The 20,697-nt window shown below is 44.2% G+C and overlaps 1 protein-coding gene across 2 annotated transcripts in view; it reads left to right on the forward strand.

The window, feature by feature from the left end:
* The window catches only part of LOC143486732 (uncharacterized), a 62,105-nt gene that overhangs the window by 33,163 nt on the left and 8,245 nt on the right, over positions 1 to 20,697 (forward strand). For both annotated transcript variants that reach the window (XM_076986121.1, XM_076986122.1), the window contains exon 8: positions 8,241 to 8,411. In XM_076986121.1, coding sequence (XP_076842236.1) covers positions 8,241 to 8,411 — 171 coding nt within the window. The remainder of the gene's footprint in view (positions 1 to 8,240; positions 8,412 to 20,697) is intronic.

Genomic DNA, 20,697 nt, shown 5'->3' on the forward strand with positions numbered 1-20,697 from the left:
AAGTCCTTTCCTCTGGCCCTAATGTCGTAGTTCCTTTTCTGTCTAATACCCGCTTTCTGAAGCTGGTCGCGAGCAAACGCATGAGCTGACTCTATTCGGTCCTGGAGCCTCCTTGCATACTCTGGTCCTGGAGGAACTGCTGGTGTGTCTGGGGGTGTGCCGAAGACAATTTCTGCTGGTGTCCGCAGCTCTCGCCCCAGCATGAGGAGAGCAGGTGTGCATGACGTTGAATCCTGCACAGCAGATCTGTAGGCCATTAGGACAAGAGGTAGGTGCATGTCCCAATCCCGCTGGTGTTCTGCTGTAAGTATGGCGAGCTGTTTTGCAAGCGTCCTATTAAAGCGTTCGACTAGGCCATCACTCTGAGAATGCAGTGGGCTGGTCCTAGTCTTTTGCATATCCAAACGCTCACACAAGGCAGAGAAAACGCCAGATTCAAAGTTTCGTCCTTGGTCACTGTGGATGACCTCCGCTGCACCAAACCTGGAAAACATGCCCTCTAGCAGGGCGTCTGCAACAGTCCCTGCCTCCTGATTTGGTATGGCGTAGGCCTCTGGCCATTTTGTAAAATAGTCCACAGCAACTAGGACATAACGGTTCCCTTTTTCTGAACGGGGAAATGGACCCATTATGTCTACTGCAACTCTCTCCATTGGGGCCCCTACTGCCAGCTGTTGGAGCTGGGCACGTGACTGTTCTGGTGGGCCCTTGTGAGCGGTGCAAAGATCACACCGACGGCAAAAGTCCTCAACATCCCTCCTGAGCCGGCCCCAGTAGAAACTCTGCCGGAGGCGACGGAGCGTCCTCCGAAGTGTCCTGTTCCAGCCGACCCGTGACAGACCTTCAGCACCGAATCTCTAAGTGTCCTGGGGACCACTGCCTGCCACCTCTCCTCCCCTGTGGCTGGCTCTTTCCAAGCCCTCTGGAGCACCCCATCCTTCACCCGGAGAGCCGAAAACTTTACGAACAGTCCTTTAGCAGCAGGGGAACACCCAGCAATCTCACTCCACTGTGGTTTTTGGCCTGACTCCACCCTCTGCAGCACTGGTTGCAAGTCTGGATCTTGCTCTTGTTGGGCTCTCCACTCTGAGGAATCAACTACCCGTGTCACTCTGCAGAGCAGCATATCTCCATCTCGTGTGAGGTCCTGCTCCTCTTCAGAGCGGAGCTCGTTCTCCCGGGTCTCTCTCGTTTCACAGTAGTGGCAGCCATCAGGGGCGCAGGGACGCCTAGACATGGCGTCTGCATTGGTGTGACGAGTTCCAGCTCTGTACTCCACCTGGAAGACATGCGGTGCCAGTTCTTCCAGCCAGCGTGCAATCTGCCCCTCCGGCTCCTTGAAGGACATTAACCACTGGAGAGCTGCGTGATCAGTCCGGACAGTGAACGGTAGGCCGCAGAGATAGTACCTGAAGTGGCTTATTGCTCTTACAATAGCGAGGAGCTCTCTGCGTGTGACACAATAGCGCCGTTCAACTTTATTGAAAGTCTTACTGAAATAAGCCACCACTTTCTCTCCCTCCTGACCCACCTGGCTCAGCACTGCTCCCATCCCCACATTGCTGGCATCTGTATCTAGAACAAAGGGCAAATTGGGGTCTGGAGGGTGAGAATGGGAGCCCCTGTCAAGGCCCTCTTCAAACAGCTGAAAGCCTGTTCACACTCTGGTGTCCAGACAAAATCACTGCCCTTACGCTGCAGGCGGAACAGGGGCGCAGCTATGCAAGAAAAGCCACACACAAACCGTCTGTAATAGGATGCCAGGCCAATGAAGCTTTTTAGCTCCCTCAGATTGGAGGGAGTTGGCCAATCCTTCACAACCTGCACCTTCTCCTCCATAGTGCTTATGCCCTCTCCTCCAATCCTGTGGTCTAGAAACTCCAGTTCTCTCTGCATAAAGCAGCACTTGTCTGGGTGGAGCTTCAGACCTGCTGCTGCTATCTTTTGTAGGGTCCGCCGCAGGGACTCCAAGGCGGTCATGAAGGAGCTCCCGTGGACAAGAATGTCATCTAGGTATACTAGGCACTCTTGCCGTGGCATTTCTGCCAGGACCTTTTCCATCAGCCGTTCAAAAGTGGCTGGGGCATTGCACAAGCCGAAGCTGAGCACGCGAAATTGCCATAGCCCTCTCCCAGTGCAGAAAGCTGTCTTTGGTTTAGCGTCAGGGCTTAGGGGCACCTGCCAGTACCCGCTCCGTAGATCCAAAGAGGAGAACCAGGACGAGCCAGACACCAAGTCCAGTGACTCGTCAATGCAGGGCAGCGGGTACGAATCCTTTTTAGTGACGCTATTCAAAGGTCTGTAGTCCACACAAAACCTCATTTTTGGGCTCTTTTTCTTGTTGACCATCACAACCCCAGAGGCCCAGGGACTGTCAGAGGGTTCAATGATCCCAGTCCTTAGCATCTCGTCGATCGCGTCGTCAGCGGCTGCCTGATGGGCGAGGGGAAGACGGCGAGGGCGCGTTTTGATGGGCCTTGCGTCTCCCGTGTCAATTTCATGCTACAACAGGTGTGTCAGGCCCACTTCCCCCTCTGTTAATGCAAAAATGTCTTTGAACTCCCACAGTACTTCCCACAGCTCCTTCTGCTGCTGGGGTTCCAAGTTATCACAATTCCGCTCCCATATCTCCCTTACTTATGTCAGCCTATCTACCACCCCCTCCCCCTCAGATTGTAGGTCAAGGGCTGGGGGATGCACACTAGCTGAAGACTGGAGTGTGGGAGGCAGGGAGGTTGGGGATGAAGTGGGGGCTAAAGGGAGATCTGAAACATCTGCTGTTCTCGTGGTGGTTGGGTGAAGGCATGGGGCAGTGTTGTATAAAGTATTCGAGACCCATACTTGAGTAAAAGTACAAGTACTCTATCAAAACATTTACTTGAGTAGAAGTTGAAGTGTTCTTTAAAAACTTTACTTAAGTAGAAGTACAGAAGTATTCAGCATTTTTTGTACTTGAGTATTGCAAGTAGTTTAGTCTAAAATTTATTACTCAAGTACTGAAAGTAAAAAGTACAAGTATTGTGTTTTGAATTAATTAAAGAAAGCCATCAAAGTTTGATAATCAATTGTTTTTATATCACTTACAAATCAAAGATGTCAAAGATCACAAATACAAGTGTTCTGTATGTACTTAAAAAACTGGGGTTAACACTTCGTACACAAAAAACAGATCACCTATGTCCCGCTACGTTGTAGGTTTGACGCAAAAGTACAAATTCGCCATAATTTAGCTGAGAAAACGAGGTGTATTTTGGACGTAAAATCCGTCCGTCGGATTCTAATGGTGAGCTTACTGCCCTGCGTTTACCCCCAATAAATGCCCTTACCCTATAAAAACACTACACTATAAAATGGGCACATGATTAGTCAGCACGTCGCCTTTATTGCCAGCTAATGTTAAGTGAATTCTGCAGCACGCCATGAACATAATTAGGTTAGTTAGCTAAGATATCTAACCTAACTAGTGCTTACTGCGCTCTTCTGCTGTTACCAAACACGGTACCATCTCTTTTAATGAGATAAAAAGCGAATTGTTTGGAATAATTTCAAATATATGTGTATTTGTATAAATATGCAAATGAAGCTGAAGGTGCTGGAAAATACTGAAAATGGACCTTCAAAGTGCCGTACAAGTGCATGAATTCCACCTTGTAACTTCACACGCACAAAAATCGAGAGGTGCACGACCTTGCGACGCGACTGCGCGCGTGGTTAACGCGCATGGGCGGAGCCACCGCGATTGCGTCATTTTTGCCGCGCGGACCCTTGCCGCAGTAACAGCGTGTCAAGTGAACCTAGATTACGAAGCTCAAGTGTTCAGTGAAGGCAGCAGCAGAGTTAACGAGACGCGACCGGAGCATGCGCAGTTTTCATAAGACAGCCTGATTGCTTGACCCGGTGACAGCGCCAGCTAACATGTTTATAATTGTAACGAGTAACTATACAGCACGTAAAAAATATATCGGAGTAAAAGTATTAAACTGATGGAAAATATGTAGTGAAGTAAAAGTGGAAGTAGGAGAAAAAAATAATACTCCAGTAAAGTACAGATACAGCATTTTAGTACTTAAGTACAGTAGCGAAGTAGTTCTACTTCGTTACTATACAACTCTGGCATGGGGCCTGTGTGGGGCATACCATTTCGACAGTGGGACCCCCCGGAAAAGTCAGTGTGTTCTCTCCCAGGTCCAAAACACAGCGGGTAGCCCGAAGAAAATCTAGTCCTAATATGCATGGGTCTTGTACTGCTGCAACCCACACCTCAAAGTTCACTGACATTACCCCCACCCGAACAGTTACCACCCCTTTTCCAAGCATCGGGGCTAGCTCACCAGTCACTGTCCGAAGTTTAACTACAGTAGGCTCTAACCGTGTTTCAACTGGGACCAGATCAGGTCGCATCAAAGTAGCAGTAGAGCCCGTGTCGACCAGCGCCACACATGGGGTGTCTGCCAGGGTGATGGGGACATGGCAGAAATTTCCCGTGTGCGTCCAGCCCACGACCCGTGCAGACTCCGCGATGTCATCTCCCTCGGGGTGTAGTTGAGATCCCCGATGCCTCTGTTGGGCTCCATCCAGCAGAGGCAGGTGGGACACAGAGGCAGGGGTCTGCGTCGTCCCATTTATACAGACCCCGTGTCGTTTCCCTGCCCACCAACTTGCCTAGGGCACTGCACACTGATGTGACCGGCCTGACCACACACCCAGCACACGGGAGGGCCCCGGCGTGGGCGCGGACGAGTCCCGCCGTGTGGTGACTGCAGCGACACTGCACGGATCAGTTCCGTTAACTCAGCAGCCCACGCCGGTTTCTCTTGGCCTGAGCTCTCTTGGACCACAGTCCTCACAATGGGGCCAGCGCCAGCGTGGCAGCTGTCTGCAGCTGCTCCCACCGCCTCTCTCTCTAGGGCCAGCTCCAGTGCCTCCTGCAAAGTGCGAGGATGGGGAAGTTGTGTCTGTATACGTAACTCTCTAGGAGTTATGGCACGGATGAACTGATCTCTGGCCAGCTCGCTCTGGACGTCAGCAGCCATGTGCGAATATGCCCTCCTAGTTAGGGTTTCAATGTCGTTGGCCAGTGCACCAGGCTGGTTACACTGTCCGAAACGCCGTTCCAGAGCCCCCACTAAAGCCCCATAGTCATCCCTTTCAGCTGGGCTTAACAATAGCAAGCATGTTAGGGCTTCATCAGTAAGGCACAGAGCCAGCTGAAGTGCTTTCATGTCTTCTGACCAGCCCGCAGCCCTTGCTAGCAGTTCAAATTGGGCATGGAAAGCCTCCCAGTCCGCTCTACCAGAGTATTTTGGCGTTTTCACTTGGAGCTGGTTACCATGGTTGCCATCTACGTTTACCTTAGGTCGTGCGTCGCTGCGAGGTTTCACGCATGCACGGTCCTCCTCCTTCACCGAGCAGAACCCAGCATCGGCAGCTAGCCTCCTGGCTGTCTGTCTCACACGAGCGGCATGCTCTGAAGCACGCGCAGAGCTCATCCCAAGCCAGGAAGCACTAGCGGCGGTGGCAAACGTAACACTCGTGACGGAGTGTTTTTTCAATAGCCCTGAAATAAATGTTCCGGTTTAAAATGAATTCTCCCGTCAAAATTAATAAATATGGGTTTTTTTTGGTCCATATCCAGTTAATCAGGAATGAGATTGGGTCCGGACAGGACTGCGTTCGGGTCCGGATCCGGACCGCGGTCCGCCAGTTGTGTACCCCTGACATATGATATAAAATTATTCCACTCGGAAAAAAAGTATTTCCCCTCATGGTGTATGCTGCTTTTTCCAATTTAAGAGCATACATCACATCTTGTCGCCATAATGAAATGGATGGTGGCTTTGGGGATCATCAACAAAACTGAATACAGCGTCTTGACAACAGGGATGTCTCCCGCATAATAATAACTGTGGGAGTGTAAAAGACGCAGCTCCGCACATTGGCCATCTCCGCATCTTTGCATTCAGTTTTTATTCACAATTTGTTTAGTGTCCCAAATTTTTTGGAATGCGGTTTGTAGTACATTTTAGTAGAAATGAGCAAGTACACCACTATCTGTATCTGTTCAACCATCTAAATCAGGGGTCTCAAATTCAAAGTCATAATTTGGAATGCTGATTTTTAATCAGCACAAACATTCATCGTTTTGTAGGCTTTGGGTGGAAATGTTTTTATCCGTGGCACTTTAGCTATCCATAATGTCTAATTGTTTAAAAACAATTAATCAACATGTCTCATGCATGTAAGATTGGCAGCAGTAAGCGTGCAGCGTCTATTGTACGATTTATCGGGAATTATGTTCAATTATGCACATGCGTAGTCCAAATCGTGTTTCCGGTTCAAATCGGGTCGTGACATGGCCACTTGCAGTTGCAATCGATGGTTCAGGTAATCATCTACCAAGCCTTGATCTGTGACGTATTTACACTTGTAATCATGAAGCGAGCAGAAATTTTAGAAGCGAGCAAAAAACTGAAACGCGCACTGAAAACATACAATTCTTGCTTCTCTGCTCTCGTTGTCAATGTTTTTGCTCGGTTTTCTTGATTTTGCGTGCTCAGTGTGTCTGACTTGCTCGCTTTAACCTTATCTTTGCGCTCTCATATTAAAGACAGTAATCTCACTCCATAGTGTTGACTCTCTGGTGTTGACTTAGCAGCTGAAGCTCGAACTAGGCAGAAACACCAGACTGTCTCACAGCACTGGAGCCAGACGCGTGTGGACTTAAACAGGCAAATGGACACAAGGTATGGGATAAAAAAAAAAAAAAACGGGATTGCAAATGAAGTAGACATGATGTATGTGGAGTAGTATTAAGGCCCATAGCAATAAATCATAGGTGAATAAAGCTGTCCTGCATGAAGTAAAAGTAATCTGGCCTGCCTGTAGTGAAAGTAAATTTTGATGGTAATGGCAATGGAGTATTTAAATGTGAAATGTGTCATATTTGTCAATTGTGATTTTTTTCACCGCAGTCGAAATTTTTCCTCCGCATTTACCCATCTGTGCAATTAGAACACACACACACACACACACACACTACTGATTACTAGTGGGCTGTGGTGCACACATGCCCAGAGTAGTGGGCAGCCCTAGCCCGGCACCCAGGGAGCAGTTGGGGTTAGGTGTCTTGCTCAAGGGCACTTCAGTCATGGCTTCAGGTCTGGGAATCGAACCCACGCCCCTCTATTCACAAGACCAGTTCCCTACCACAGGACCATGACTGCCCCAATATTATAGTGTTTTAATTATTAGCATTTATAAGATAAGACTTTTACACACACCAGTGGGGAACCGTCAGGGCCCTCTACGCCCTCTCAGAGGGCCTAAAAATGTTCTTAAAACATAAATATATATAATATAATTCATCCAATTTTATTTTATCTACTTATAGTTTGACAATCGACATCTAAACAATTACAATAATATAAGCAAATACAGGTAATAGAGATGTCAATTCCAGGTCCTCACCAGGAATTTGCTCAGGCTTCCTGGATTGTGTTGATTCCACTAATTTTACCTGGATTGCACTAATTAGAAAATCTAGCAAGCTTGAGCAAAATCCTGGTGAGGACTTTTACTTTCTGAACCTGGAATTGACACCTCTGGCAAATAAATTATTCAACCGTGTCTATTCAATCTGTGTTGAAAGGTGAGGGGTTAAGTGGAACCCTGTGAGTCTGTGTCTCCCCCTATCAGGACTGTGATGCCCGCTGTTCGTTTCCAGAGGGCCTGGCAGTTATAATTCAGCGCAGTACCAGTTTCAAATGACAGTAAAATTGACCAATCATATCTTCCCTCTTAGTGGGCGGGCTTAAGTGTATGATAATTTCCGCCCGCTGTGGCAACGCTAGCTGTCGTTATCGTACCACCGCTAGCTAGTTTCGATTCATTCCTTTGATGCCCTCGTGCGCGTTGTTTACATATTCCGCTTCTGATGAACACGGAGCTGTGAACCTTATTTTGTTGGAACCTTATTTTGCTTAAGAAGTTATCTAGTACAGATATTATTGTTTATTGCGTTTCTGGGTTTGGGGGGTGTCTGGTGTAAGTTGTTGAGCGGGGGGGGGGTGGTGATTATATGTCACCCTCTGGCATCAGGGAGCCACTACCGAAATGCGGGAGAACTCCCGCAGCTTCCGGGAGACTTGGGATGTCTGGTGTTGAGTGTTGTACGTGTGTTGTATGATGATGATGTATGTGTGCTGGATGTGCAGTGTTCTGATTTATCATTAATCTTCCAGGTTGAGTTACTGTGATCTCACAGAGAGAAGCTGTGCGGTTCTGGCCTCAGTTCTCACATCAAACTCCTGTCTGAGAGAACTGTACCTGAGTGGGAATATACTGCAGGATTCAGGAGTGAAGAAACTCTGTTCTGGACTGGAGAGTTCAGGCTGTAAACTGGAGAAACTGAGGTGAGGTCATCATTTTTTCACTATGTAGTGTGATGTGTCAGAGAGTCAGAGCCGGGCCTGACCAATGTGGTGCCCTAGGCGAGATTTTGGTTGGCACCCCCTGCATCATCAATCATCTGGTTTTACACTCACACATACACCGCAAAGCTTTATGTTTTTGATAATTTTTTTTTTTTTCATTTTAGAATGAAAACAACCGTAAAATCAGTATTAAAGAAACAAATAAAAACCAAATGAGTTATAAATATTACAGTATAACAATAAATATATTGCTCAAAAAATATTTTAAAACTATTTTAGATAAAGTAGTGCAGAGAACAACTTTTAAATATGAATAATAAATAAATATTGGTGTAGTGAGGTGGAGGGATATGATGGTGTAAATATGAATAATAAATAAATATTGGTGTAGTGAGGTGGAGGGATATGATGGTGTAAATATGAATAATAAATAAATATTGGTGTAGTGAGGTGGAGGGATATGATGGTGTAAATATTAATAATAAATGAATATTGGTGTAGTGAGGTGGAGGGATATGATGGTGTAAATATGAATAATAAATAAATATTGGTGTAGTGAGGTGGAGGGATATGATGGTGTAAATATGAATAATAAATGAATATTGGTGTAGTGAGGTGGAGGGATATGATGGTGTAAATATGAATAATAAATGAATATTGGTGTAGTGAGGTGGAGGGATATGATGGTGTAAATATGAATAATAAATAAATATTGGTGTAGTGAGGTGGAGGGATATGATGGTGTAAATATTAATAATAAATAAATATTGGTGTAGTGAGGTGGAGGGATATGATGGTGTAAATATTAATAATAAATAAATATTGGTGTAGTGAGGTGGAGGGATATGATGGTGTAAATATTAATAATAAATAAATATTGGTGTAGTGAGGTGGAGGGATATGATGGTGTAATGCTGCCTCACTGGAAGGTGATAAGGTTGAGAATGTGTCTTCTGGTGGCCCAGGATGTGTAGAAACAGGATTTAAATATTTCAAAAGTGCATCTGAAAGGAACAGAGGAGTAAACGTGTGTTTTAATATATATTTATTTAAAAAACTTGTTGAGCTAAGCTAATAATAGCACCTACTAGGATTGGGCAGTATGATGACAGTATTGTAAAATTGAGGCAGTATATTAATCATGTGACATAACGCAACGTGCCAAATCTGTACTTCTGTAAATTTGGCGCATTCATTAAAAAGATCTGTGGGCGGGGTCAGCAGTTGGAGCTCACTGATTGGTTATGGAGTGACAGTTTTCACTAGGATCATACAGAGGGGAAAAAGCCACAATGACGACGAGTGCTAGTTATGAGTCAAGCGAACTGGTTTCAAAGAAAAACACCACTGCTACATATTGGCAGCATTTTGGATTTGTTTCAAATTAAAAGGGAGAGCCGGCAATCCTATATGAGTCAGTGTGTAAGATCTGCTTGTAAAAATTCTCCGCCAAAGATGGAAACACATCAACATTCATTCTCATATTAAAACGAAGCACCCTTCAAGTACAACATACAGTATAGTGTAATTCACCATATTATATTACCTTTGGTTTCTTCCTCCTCTTTTCTCATTTTTCTCCCCTGGTCACCAGAGAACTTCTGTCTTTTTGGCATCTTTCTGGAGAGATGACACTCCCTCTGTGGCGTTGTTTTCCCCCACAGAGAAACAGTAACGAGGTGCGCAGAGCGAGCGGGGGGCAGGGGGCTGCACGGGTGATGGGTATCGTGTGCTATTATTATTATTCATTTGACTAATATTATTAAACAATGAAGTTGTGATTATGTGGACTTTGCTTGTTTTCATATTTCTGAATTATTCATTTGTAAAAAATAAAAATAAATAAATAAATAACGCATTCACACGAGCGCCCCCCTGGACAGCCGGCGCCCCTAGCATTTGCCTATATCGCCTAATGGAAGGGCCGGCCCTGGAGAGAGTGTGTGTAATTGTGTTCATGTTTGTATTTGCCTGCATACATTTGTGTGTGTACATGCGTTTGTGTGTGCATGGGTGTGTTTGTGTGCGTGACTATGTTTGTGCTACGTTCTTATCTTTTTGTGTGTGTGTGTGTGTGTGTGGGTTCATGCATTGTGGATTCGTGTATGTGTCTGTATTGGAAAATGACAATAGTATTTTTAATTTAATTGTACTTTGTGTTTTAAAATGACAACAACACATCAGAAATCCTAAATAAAATTAGTTAGCGGTTGGATGGATTTTATTACAGTAATCATTCCATCAAACATTTGCTAGATGACGGGAAAACATAAGAAATAAAGGAACGAGCAGTGATGGCTTAGTTACCTTGAAAAAGTAATCCGATTACTGATTACTCCTTTAAAAAGTAACTTAGTTACGTTACATATTACTTGATTGTAAAAGTAACTACGTTAGATTACAAGTTACTTTCAGCAACAAAATGAGTTTTCCAATACTCACTTCATTGGAAGTGCATTTTTAACAGTAACAATGTATCTCCTGACATTTAAATGATGTATCTCCTGACATTAAGTTTGTGTCGCTGCATGGCATTATTTATAAATGTAATACAAGCGAACTATTCAGTCAGATAGCTATTTGTTGTGAAACTAAATACAATTACAATTTCAAGCATTTTTAAGTACATTAGCCAAAATTCCAGCCCTTTTCAAACCTGGAACACAATGCAACATAAAAATTCATCAGGTAAATGTCAGAGGTGGGACCAAGTCAGTGTTTTGCAAGTCTCAAGTAAGTCCAAGTCTTTATCCTCAAGTCCCAAGTCTGAAACTTAGAATTTCAAGTCTTTTCGAGTCTTTTTTTTTTACAGGCACCAATGCTTTATGAATGCTACGCTGATGCGTTTCTTTACTCGTTTTGTTGGTGTCCGCTAGCCAAAAGATGACAGATCATTTACATTTTATCTTCTCTTAATTACATAAATGTACTTAAACAAGAATGTTTTGTTACATCATTTTACACGAAAATAGCAAGCTTCATCGTAAGCAAGATGCTGTCATTACGAATGGTTATTCTAAACATTTGGATAAAATGTTTAAATATAGACTAATAAAAAGTTAGGGTTATTTTTTCATTGTTTTCTGTTATTGTGGGGTCACGGTGTAGGCTACTATTGTTACCTGGAGATTCAGTGGGGTCACATATTCTGATGGCTGCCGTCAGAATTGGTGACCCCAGTTAAAAAGGCTCACCTGTACATCCCATTCATGATTTCTTTGTTGGCTGCAATGGTGAGGGGATGGTAAATCTTGTTTAAGAACATTTATGTAATTAAGAGACGATAAAATGTAAATATAAACATCTGTCATATTTTGGCTCGTGGACACCAACAAAACGAGTAAAGAAAGTGCATCAGCGTAGTTTACGTAGCATTCGTAAAGCGTTTGTGCCTCTGAACAGAAACTGTGAAATAGCGCCCCCTGTGGTCACAAAACTCGACGGTCACAGAATCTGGTGTAACGCCGGTCTGCGTCAGAAGGACGGAAATGAAATTAATGGGGCGCACTTTATAAATATTAATATGCGTTTTAAAATTTAGATTTGGGGTAAAAAAAAATCAAGTCTTTGCAAGTAAACAGGTTCAAGTCCAATTCAAGTCCCAAGTTATTGGTGTAAAAGTCCAAGTCAAGTCTAAGTCTCCAAATATTTTTTCAAGTCAAGTCAAAAGTCTTAATATTAATGACTCGAGTCTGACTCGAGTCCAAGTCATGTGACTCGAGTCCCCACCTCTGGTAAATGTTCCTTCTTCTGTTTTTGAGGGGTGTCTCTTTACACTACCACATATCGTTACGTAAAACACTGCAAAGAATTACGTGTAAAATGCGCTCACGCTCTTACAGGTGGTCGATTGGTCAGGTCAGAAGCAAAAGTATAACTGAGCCAAGAAGAAAGCATATATTTATATAAATATAAATATATGTATATATTTTTACTAAGGAAAATAAAAATAGTAACGCACAGTTACTTGGGTAACTTTAATTTGATTACTTGACTGGAAATAGTAACGCGTTATATTACTCGTTACTGAAAAAAGTGGTAAGATTAGAGTAACACGTTACTAAGTAACACATCACTGGGAAGGAGAATTGCAGTAGTATGTATCCTACACCATCTGTCAAACACCCTTTGAAGTGATTTATGACCCCCCTGAGTGACATGTCAGCATGTTCTCCCAGCTCCACTCCAACTCCACGGGGTCATAAATCACTACAAAAGGTGTTTGACAGATGGTGTAGGATATATTTACATTTACATTTATGGCATCTTATCCAGAGCGACTTACAAAAGTGCTATGTAGTTGCTTGGAATCTCCAAGGAATCTCCATATATACTACTAATAGCCTGTATGTTAGGGCGTACTCACACTAGGCACGGTTTGCTGGTTCCGTGCTGGGTTCGGTTATCCCCCCTCCCCACTCCCCCTCTGACCTGCTCTCACACTGGCTTTATCAACCCGGCCCGAGCACGCTTACGTCATCACAACGCCACTTTATTTGGAAAAAATAAACTCGCTCGCACAACACTATGGAGTTCCCAATTCTCTTTTTATTGTATTTTTGGAGTCGTTTTGGGAGTGCAGAAACACGGTGCAAGCACAGATTTATCGATCATTTGTCATTTGCTGCCATGACTGTTTAAAGTGAGCGTTGCATCACTGACGTCATGTTTGAGTAACGGCAAAATGAACCAATCACACGAGGCACCAAGCGGGCCCGGGCACGGATAGCGCTCACACTAGAAGCGAACCGTGCTCGAGTCCCACCTCTTCAAGCGGGCCCGGCCACGGTTAACTGGGCCGGGCCCGGGCACGGTTTGGAGCGATCACACTAGTCAAACGAACCGTGCTTCGGCAGGGAACCATGCCCGGGCCCGGATCACAGACCCTAGTGTGAGTACACCCTTAGGATGCATTTTGATGACATATAATTAGGTTGTTTTGAAAGTTCTATACCGTTAATGGTTCAGATGGGGGGGGGGGTAAAAGTACAGTTACTTGAACCAAATGTTACTCAAGTAAAAGTAAAAGTATGGATCCCAAAAATTTACTTGAGTAAAAGTAAAAAAGTACTTTGATTAAAAGCTACTCAAGTAGTGAGTAAATGCATGAGTACTGTCTCGTGTCAGTAAATTACATCATGGGAAATTGAATTACGGGAAACAATGACTATGTTAACAATGATAACAAAAAAAATGTATTCTAAATAAATATTATATATATATATAAATTATTTATTATAAATAATATGTATTTTTGTTTGTTCCTAATTAGGCCTGTGTAACTTTAATGTGTTCCACAAAGGCACTAACTAATTAGACTGTCAGCCAATACGTGTAGCTACAACTTGACACCAACTGAATCAATTTGTAGCAGACTTAATCATCCTATATTGCTAGTGTGTACAATCAGTGTGAGAACTGGTTTTTAGTATTGCACTGCGTTACATTTAATAATTATATCATACAAACGTTATGCCTCAGAGATATAGCATTACACAAAATTATACATACAGCAAACAAATGTCCACACGTTTGCAGACACAATTGGCAGTGCCAAGGTTGCAAACTCTCACGCATTGAGCGTGAGACACACGCATTTGGCTGTCTTCACACGATTACACGCCACACATCTGATTTCTCACGCCGAAAAAAATCTAGTTTATTTACCTCTGATCCACATCTATGATTCAATGAGTTACTAGTTCACTCTGGCGCCAACCACCGGCGATCGATCGATCGCGATATAACACTTAATTTGTGTCCATTTTACCCCCCCCCCCCCCCCCGTCAACAACATTCACCACCCACCGGTTTAAATCTAAAGATTCACTAAAAGTGATCTTGAAAACTTGGCAACCATGCAGCGCATTATATAGCTGTCCTTTTACACGTATGTAATGTAAACATTGGCTGTACGAGGTCAGGGATGTTCAGTAGGTTTTTCCATATATGTAATGCTGCAGGCCGGAGCCTTGGTGGGCGTGGGTAAAGGGCGGAGCATGTGTCAATCATTTTCGACTGCAGCCAATCAGATACTAGACTTTCTTTGTCAATCAATTTTTATTAAGCCAATTATGCACGTATTGCATCACCGAGGCTCCGGCCTGCAGCATTACCCTTCTCGGTTTTTCTGTCACTTTCTTGCTACAGTGGAGAAAGTTTGCGTATGTGATCACGTGATTGACCGGCTTCATTTGATTGGTCACTCATACTCAGGTAACGAGAGGATGGTCAGTCTTCTCACTGAAAAGACGAATTATTTACAAAATGCAAGTAACGGTAGCGCGCGGCGCAAATCCGATTGTAACTGAGTAAAAGTCGCGTTTTCCTCAGCACATATTTACTCAAGTAAAAGTAGAAGTCGTTCATATTAAAACTACTCTTACAAGTAAATTTTTGTCCTCTGCGGGTGAATGACAGCAACATGTGATGGTGATGGCTCTATACCTTATATATTGTGCTCATATGATTGTGCATATGTTTGTGTATGTGTGTTTCTGTGCATGTGTATGAGTTTGTGTGTGTGTTTTTGTGTGTGTGTGTGTGTGTGTGTGTGTGTGTGTGTTTGTGTGTGTGCATGTGTTTGTGTCTGTGTGCATGAGTTTGTGTGTGTGTTTGTGTATGCGTGTTTGTGCGTAGGTTCTGGTGTGTGCGTGTTTGCGTGGGTGTGTGTGTGTATGTGCGTGTGTTTGTGTATGTGTGTGCATGTTTCCTATTTATGCCTGTGTTTGTGTTCTTGCATGTGTTTGTGCGTGTCTGAGCAGTTGTTTGGGTTTGTGTGGGTGTGTTTGAGTTTGTGTGCACATGTTTGTGTGTGGGTATGTATGATATACGAGCATATGTGCGTGTTTGTGTGTGTGTCTTTGTTCGTGCGTGTGTTTGCCCTAAGTAATGTGTCTGTATTGAGCTCTACGTACTATAACAAAAAAAGGATGTTTCTCCAAACTTGATGCAAAATGTAAAACCTTTATTACAACAGAAGCAGTAGTGAAGTAGATGAAGGTACTATGGGTTGAGTGAAGCTAGACTGAACCGCTCTTCTGAACAATAGAAAAGTGCACCTTATATACATTTAAAAGATACCGCTACCACCTAAGATTCTACTGAGAAGGATGTGAAACAATTTGCATGTGTTAATTGTTTGAATTCCTATTAAACTACCACTCAGAATGCATGTGTAGGCCACTTCCTTTGTCCGTGATGGTTGTTGATCACTGTTACGGCCCTGATGACCCCGGCTCACTGATCGGACCGCAACATAAAAATAAACATAACTAAAGTAAAAAAAAAAGAATAAATATCAGGCGACACTGAACCGCGTTTCACCGGCTATTCGCCATTGATTTATTTGTAGCGCTTTCCCAACAGGTATATATAGATATGTGTATTTATAACAATAATGACCATATAGTATATATAATATTGAGGTAACACAATAACTTCAGGTTGGGCCAAGGCCAACATAACAAACAAAAGAAACTACCTCCCACAAATCAACTTAACTAACCTCATCAAAGAAATAACAAACAAAATACAATAACATTACCTAACTCCCTATAACGTAAACAGGAGAAAAAACAACCCCAAACAAATCAGCAGCCCAGCCCTACTAACACAAACAAAACAAAAAGTATCCCCCGTAAATACATAACCCCCCCACTGATCTATACAGCGCACACATCAAATATACCAAAGCTAAACAGCAGTATGTCTCAAACCGCGTAGCGGTATGTATTAGCAGTATGTCTCGAATCGCGTAGCGATATATATATATATATATCTACTAATTGTACGTCTCGAATCGCGTAGCGATATATCTAACATAAACCCGAAGGATAACCATCGGTCCGAAAAATCTCATAACGGTCACCACAACCCAGCTCAGTGTCCCTAATGAAGTGGAGTCTACTGCTCATGACACCACAGGGTACCGTTTCTGGTTCAACACGAGCTTTTAAGGACCCGTCATCCAATCTTCATGAATCACCGACACTTGGTTTTAATTACGGTGTTGCGCCCTCTTCTGGTGAACCTGGAAACAGATCACATACAACGCCAGACAACACAAAAAGAAAACAGAAACCCTAACCGTAACACCCCCACCCTTAAGAGTGAGGACGGTGGGTTAGGGTAACCTAGACAACGCATCTGCCACTACGTTATCTGTCCCCTTTTTATGCTGTATGTGCAGGTTGAATTCTTGTAAGAACAACGCCCAACGCATGAGTCTCTGGTTCGAGTTGTACATACGGTTTAGAAACACAACCGGATTATGATCGGTGTATACCAACAAAGGCTTCATGCTCGACCCGACGTAAACCTCAGTGTTTCAATGCCAGTAACAAGGCCAAGGTCTCTTTTTCAACAGTCGAATAGTTTGACTGGTAAGAATTAAACTTCTTAGAGAAATACGATACCGGATGATCGATTCCCAAGTCGTCTTCCTGCAACAAAACAGCACCAGCACCAACACCACTGGCGTCCACCTCTAACTTAAACGGTCATTCAAAGTCTGGAGCTGCAAGCACGGGTGAACAACAGAGCAAAGCTTTGACACTTTCAAACGCACGTTGACAGTCTAACGTCCATACAAACTGGACAGACTTCCTCAGCAGAGTAGTAAGAGGACACACCAGAAGCGAAATTACGGCAAAATCCCCGGTAGTAACCCACCATACCTAAGAAACGTCTCAACTCACGTCGAGTATTGGGAACTGGGTATTTCTCGATAACCGCCACTTTAGCATCCACCGGTCGTACACACCCAAGGCCTACACGTTTTCCCAGATAAGTCACGGTAGCCTTACCAAACTCGCATTTGGCTAGATTTAAGGTGAGAAATGCCGCTCGCAAACGAGAAAACACCATCTCAAGTGTGTGAAGATGTTCGTCCCAACTCTTAGAATGTATCACTACATTGTCTAAATATGCTTCGCAATCAGGTATATCTCATCAGCCTTTGAAAGGTTGCTGGTGCGTTTTTCATACCAAAAGCCATAACAGTATACTGTAGACATTCGTCAGGAGTAACAAAAGCAAATATGTCAGAAGCGCGAGGTGTCAAAGGAACTTGCCAGTATCCTTTTAACAAGTCTAACTTACTGACATAACGTGCAGAACCAACTCTGTCGATGCAGTCATCCACTCGAGGCAGCGGGAAAGCATCAGAACGCGTAACTGCATTAACCTTTCGGTAATCAGTACAAAAACGTGATGTTCCATCAGGCTTAGGAATAAGTATGCAGGGCGAACTCCAAGGGCTAGAACTTGGAATGGCTAAACCATGTTCAATCAAATACTTAACCTCGGTTTGCATACATGCGCGCTTGGCAGGACTAACTTGATACGCATGCTGCTTAATGGGAGGATGATCACCCACCTCGATATCATGAACAATTTCAGAGGTCTGGGTAGGAACATCTGAAAACAGACCAGGATAATGCAAAATTAATTCTTTTACCGACGTTCGCTCAACGGCTGTAAGATCTAATAAAAACTCATCCAGGTTTTGTAGGATGGCAGAGTTTGGCAAGCGAGCAGCTAAGACAGGTACTGAAGGAGATATGTCGTCATCATCTGGATCCACACCTAGAGAAGATACAATTTCAACAGCAGCAACCGGTAATAACTCGTCTGTTGGAGAACGTGAAATATATCGCTTCAACATGTTGATGTGACATACACGGGTTTTACGTCTCCGATCGGGTGTTTGAACCACATAGTTGGTATCACTCAACCTGGATACTACCGGGTAGGGCCCAGAGAATTTAGCTCCCAATGATGTAGCCGAAGGCAACATCACTAACACCTCATCCCCTGGATTAAATGAACGTTCAGCAACTCGTTTGTCATATGTCTTTTTAATTTTTCCTTGTACCTTAGCCAGTTCTCTCTTGGCCAGCTCACAAGCAACCCGCAGGCGTTCCTTAAAGCGACTCACATACTTCAGAAGACTCACCGGAGAGACCTCGCTGTTTAACCACTTTTCTTTTAAAAGTTTTAACGGTCCTCGAACGGTATGTCCGAAAACGATTTTGGCTGGACTAAAGCCAAGAGACTCCTGTACGGTCTCCGTCACCGCAAATAGAACCAAAGGAACTCCCTCGTCCCAATCACGACCAGTCTCCATACAGTATTTTCTCAGCATAGACTTTAATGTCTGACGGAATCTCTCAATCGCACCCTGCAATTCAGGATGGTAAGCACTCGATGTTTTATGTTTGATCGACAACTGGTTTAATACTTGTGCAAAAACACGTGACGTGAAATTTGAACCTTGGTCCGATTGGATGTAACGAGGTAAACCGAACTTAGAGCAGAACTGTAACAAAGCCCTAGTCACAGCTTTTGTGGTTATTGTACGTAACGGAATTGCTTCCGGATTCCATTCCTTACCATCCTGATCACCAGCCGAATTCCATCTATGGAGTAGAACATCGTTATCCCAAATGTACGTGACCACAGAAGATTCATCCTTTTTCTCGGCATTCTCTCTACACTCTCTCAACGTAGGATCCTCACGCTGAGCCTGTATTAGCTGCTCCTTAGTAGCACACAAGTCTATACTCATAAAACCCTTTTTAGGCTTCTCACAACTCATCTCCGGCTTTACAACATCGGGATTAGTAGAGGCGACGGCGGGTTCGGCCATAAACCAATCAGAGTCACTTAAGTCCACCACCTCTGCCAATCTACTCTGTGCACGAGTGACTACGCACGCTGGAAACATAGACCGTGTCTCTACATCCTCTTGGAGGGGTATCTTACTCAAACTGGCCAATTCAGTAAATCTCACGACTTCAGGGGCAGGAAGCGCTCTGTCACCTGCCAAGTCGTTACCTAGAATTAACGTAACCTCGGCAACAGGCAACGTCTCACATACTCCAACCATAAATGTACCTGTTACGAGGTCTGAACATAAACACACGAAATGCAACGGAACAGACACATAACCAGCACCCATACCCTGAATCAGACGATCAGCCCCACAATACGTTTCATCCGATAAAGGAAGGAGACCCCTTAAAACAAAAGACTGCGCAGCTCCCGTGTCTTTCAATAGGGTTACTGACGTTTCGCTCTCCGAGTGCCCAGGTATAGACACAGTTCCTTGGATTAGAAATGGAGCAAACGTTTTATCCGGAATCCCTTTTAACTGCTCAAGGGCAGACGACGGAACGGACGCAAGTAAAGCGACGTCCTTAGTAAAAGGCTGCGCGTTCTTACGTTTAAGAGCTCGACACTCAGCGATAACATGACCAGGTTTACGACAATAAAAACACACTCTGCATTCAGAACCTTTTTCTCGTACCGTGTTTTTATCACGACTCTCACCCGCCATAGGCATGGTACCAGAGGCCTGTTTTCTAACTCGCTCCGCGCGCACCGCAGAAGGAAAAACAACTCTATGATTCAGTACATACTCATCGGCCGCCGTGGCAGCTTCAAAAAGCCCTTCATACTTCTGCTCATTCAAATGTACTGCCAATTTCTCTGGCAACCTGCTCTTAAAATTCTCTAACAGAATCATGTCTCTAAGCTGTTCGACAGACGATGCCCCACATGCTCTGCACCACTTATCGAACAAGCCACTAATGTCCCTTGCAAACTCAACATAAGTTTGACCAGCGGTTTTCGTTCGGCTTCTAAATTGTTGGCGGTAGGCTTCCGGAACCAACTCGTATGCTCTCAACACCGCCGCCTTAACTTCCTCGTAAACCAAACTCTTCTCGATAGGCAACGACGAGAACACTTCTTGAGCCTTGCCCACCAAAGTACACTAAAGTAAAAGCGGCCAAACCGAAGTAGGCCACTTTAACACTGAAGCCACATGCTCAAAGGCATCGAAGTAGGTGTCCACTTCGGTTTCCCGAAACTTAGGGACTAACCGTATTTGTTTGCTGATATCGAAATCAACGGACTCACCTGAACCTCGAATCGGGGACATATGAGGATAGGGTGGCATTGTACCGGCTCTATGAGCCTCAAGTTCCAGTTGTTTTAACCGCACCTCCTTGTCAGCCTGAATTTCCAATGCACGAAGCTCAAGCTCCTTCAAGTGAAGTGCAAGGGCAGGATCTGTAAAAGGGGTAGATACAGACGTGGGCAGAGCGCTAGGGAGTTCTTCTGCAGCTTCAACCGCCACAGATAAACCCACTTTAACATCGCCCACAATCCCAGCCGTCTCATTCACTCGCTCACCCATAATCCCTTTCTCCACCAACTGACGGAACAGGTCGTCCTTTAATTCAGCCTTCGACACACC

The sequence above is a fragment of the Brachyhypopomus gauderio genome, unplaced genomic scaffold (genome assembly GCF_052324685.1).
Source record: "Brachyhypopomus gauderio isolate BG-103 unplaced genomic scaffold, BGAUD_0.2 sc45, whole genome shotgun sequence".
Lineage (NCBI taxonomy): Eukaryota > Metazoa > Chordata > Actinopteri > Gymnotiformes > Hypopomidae > Brachyhypopomus > Brachyhypopomus gauderio.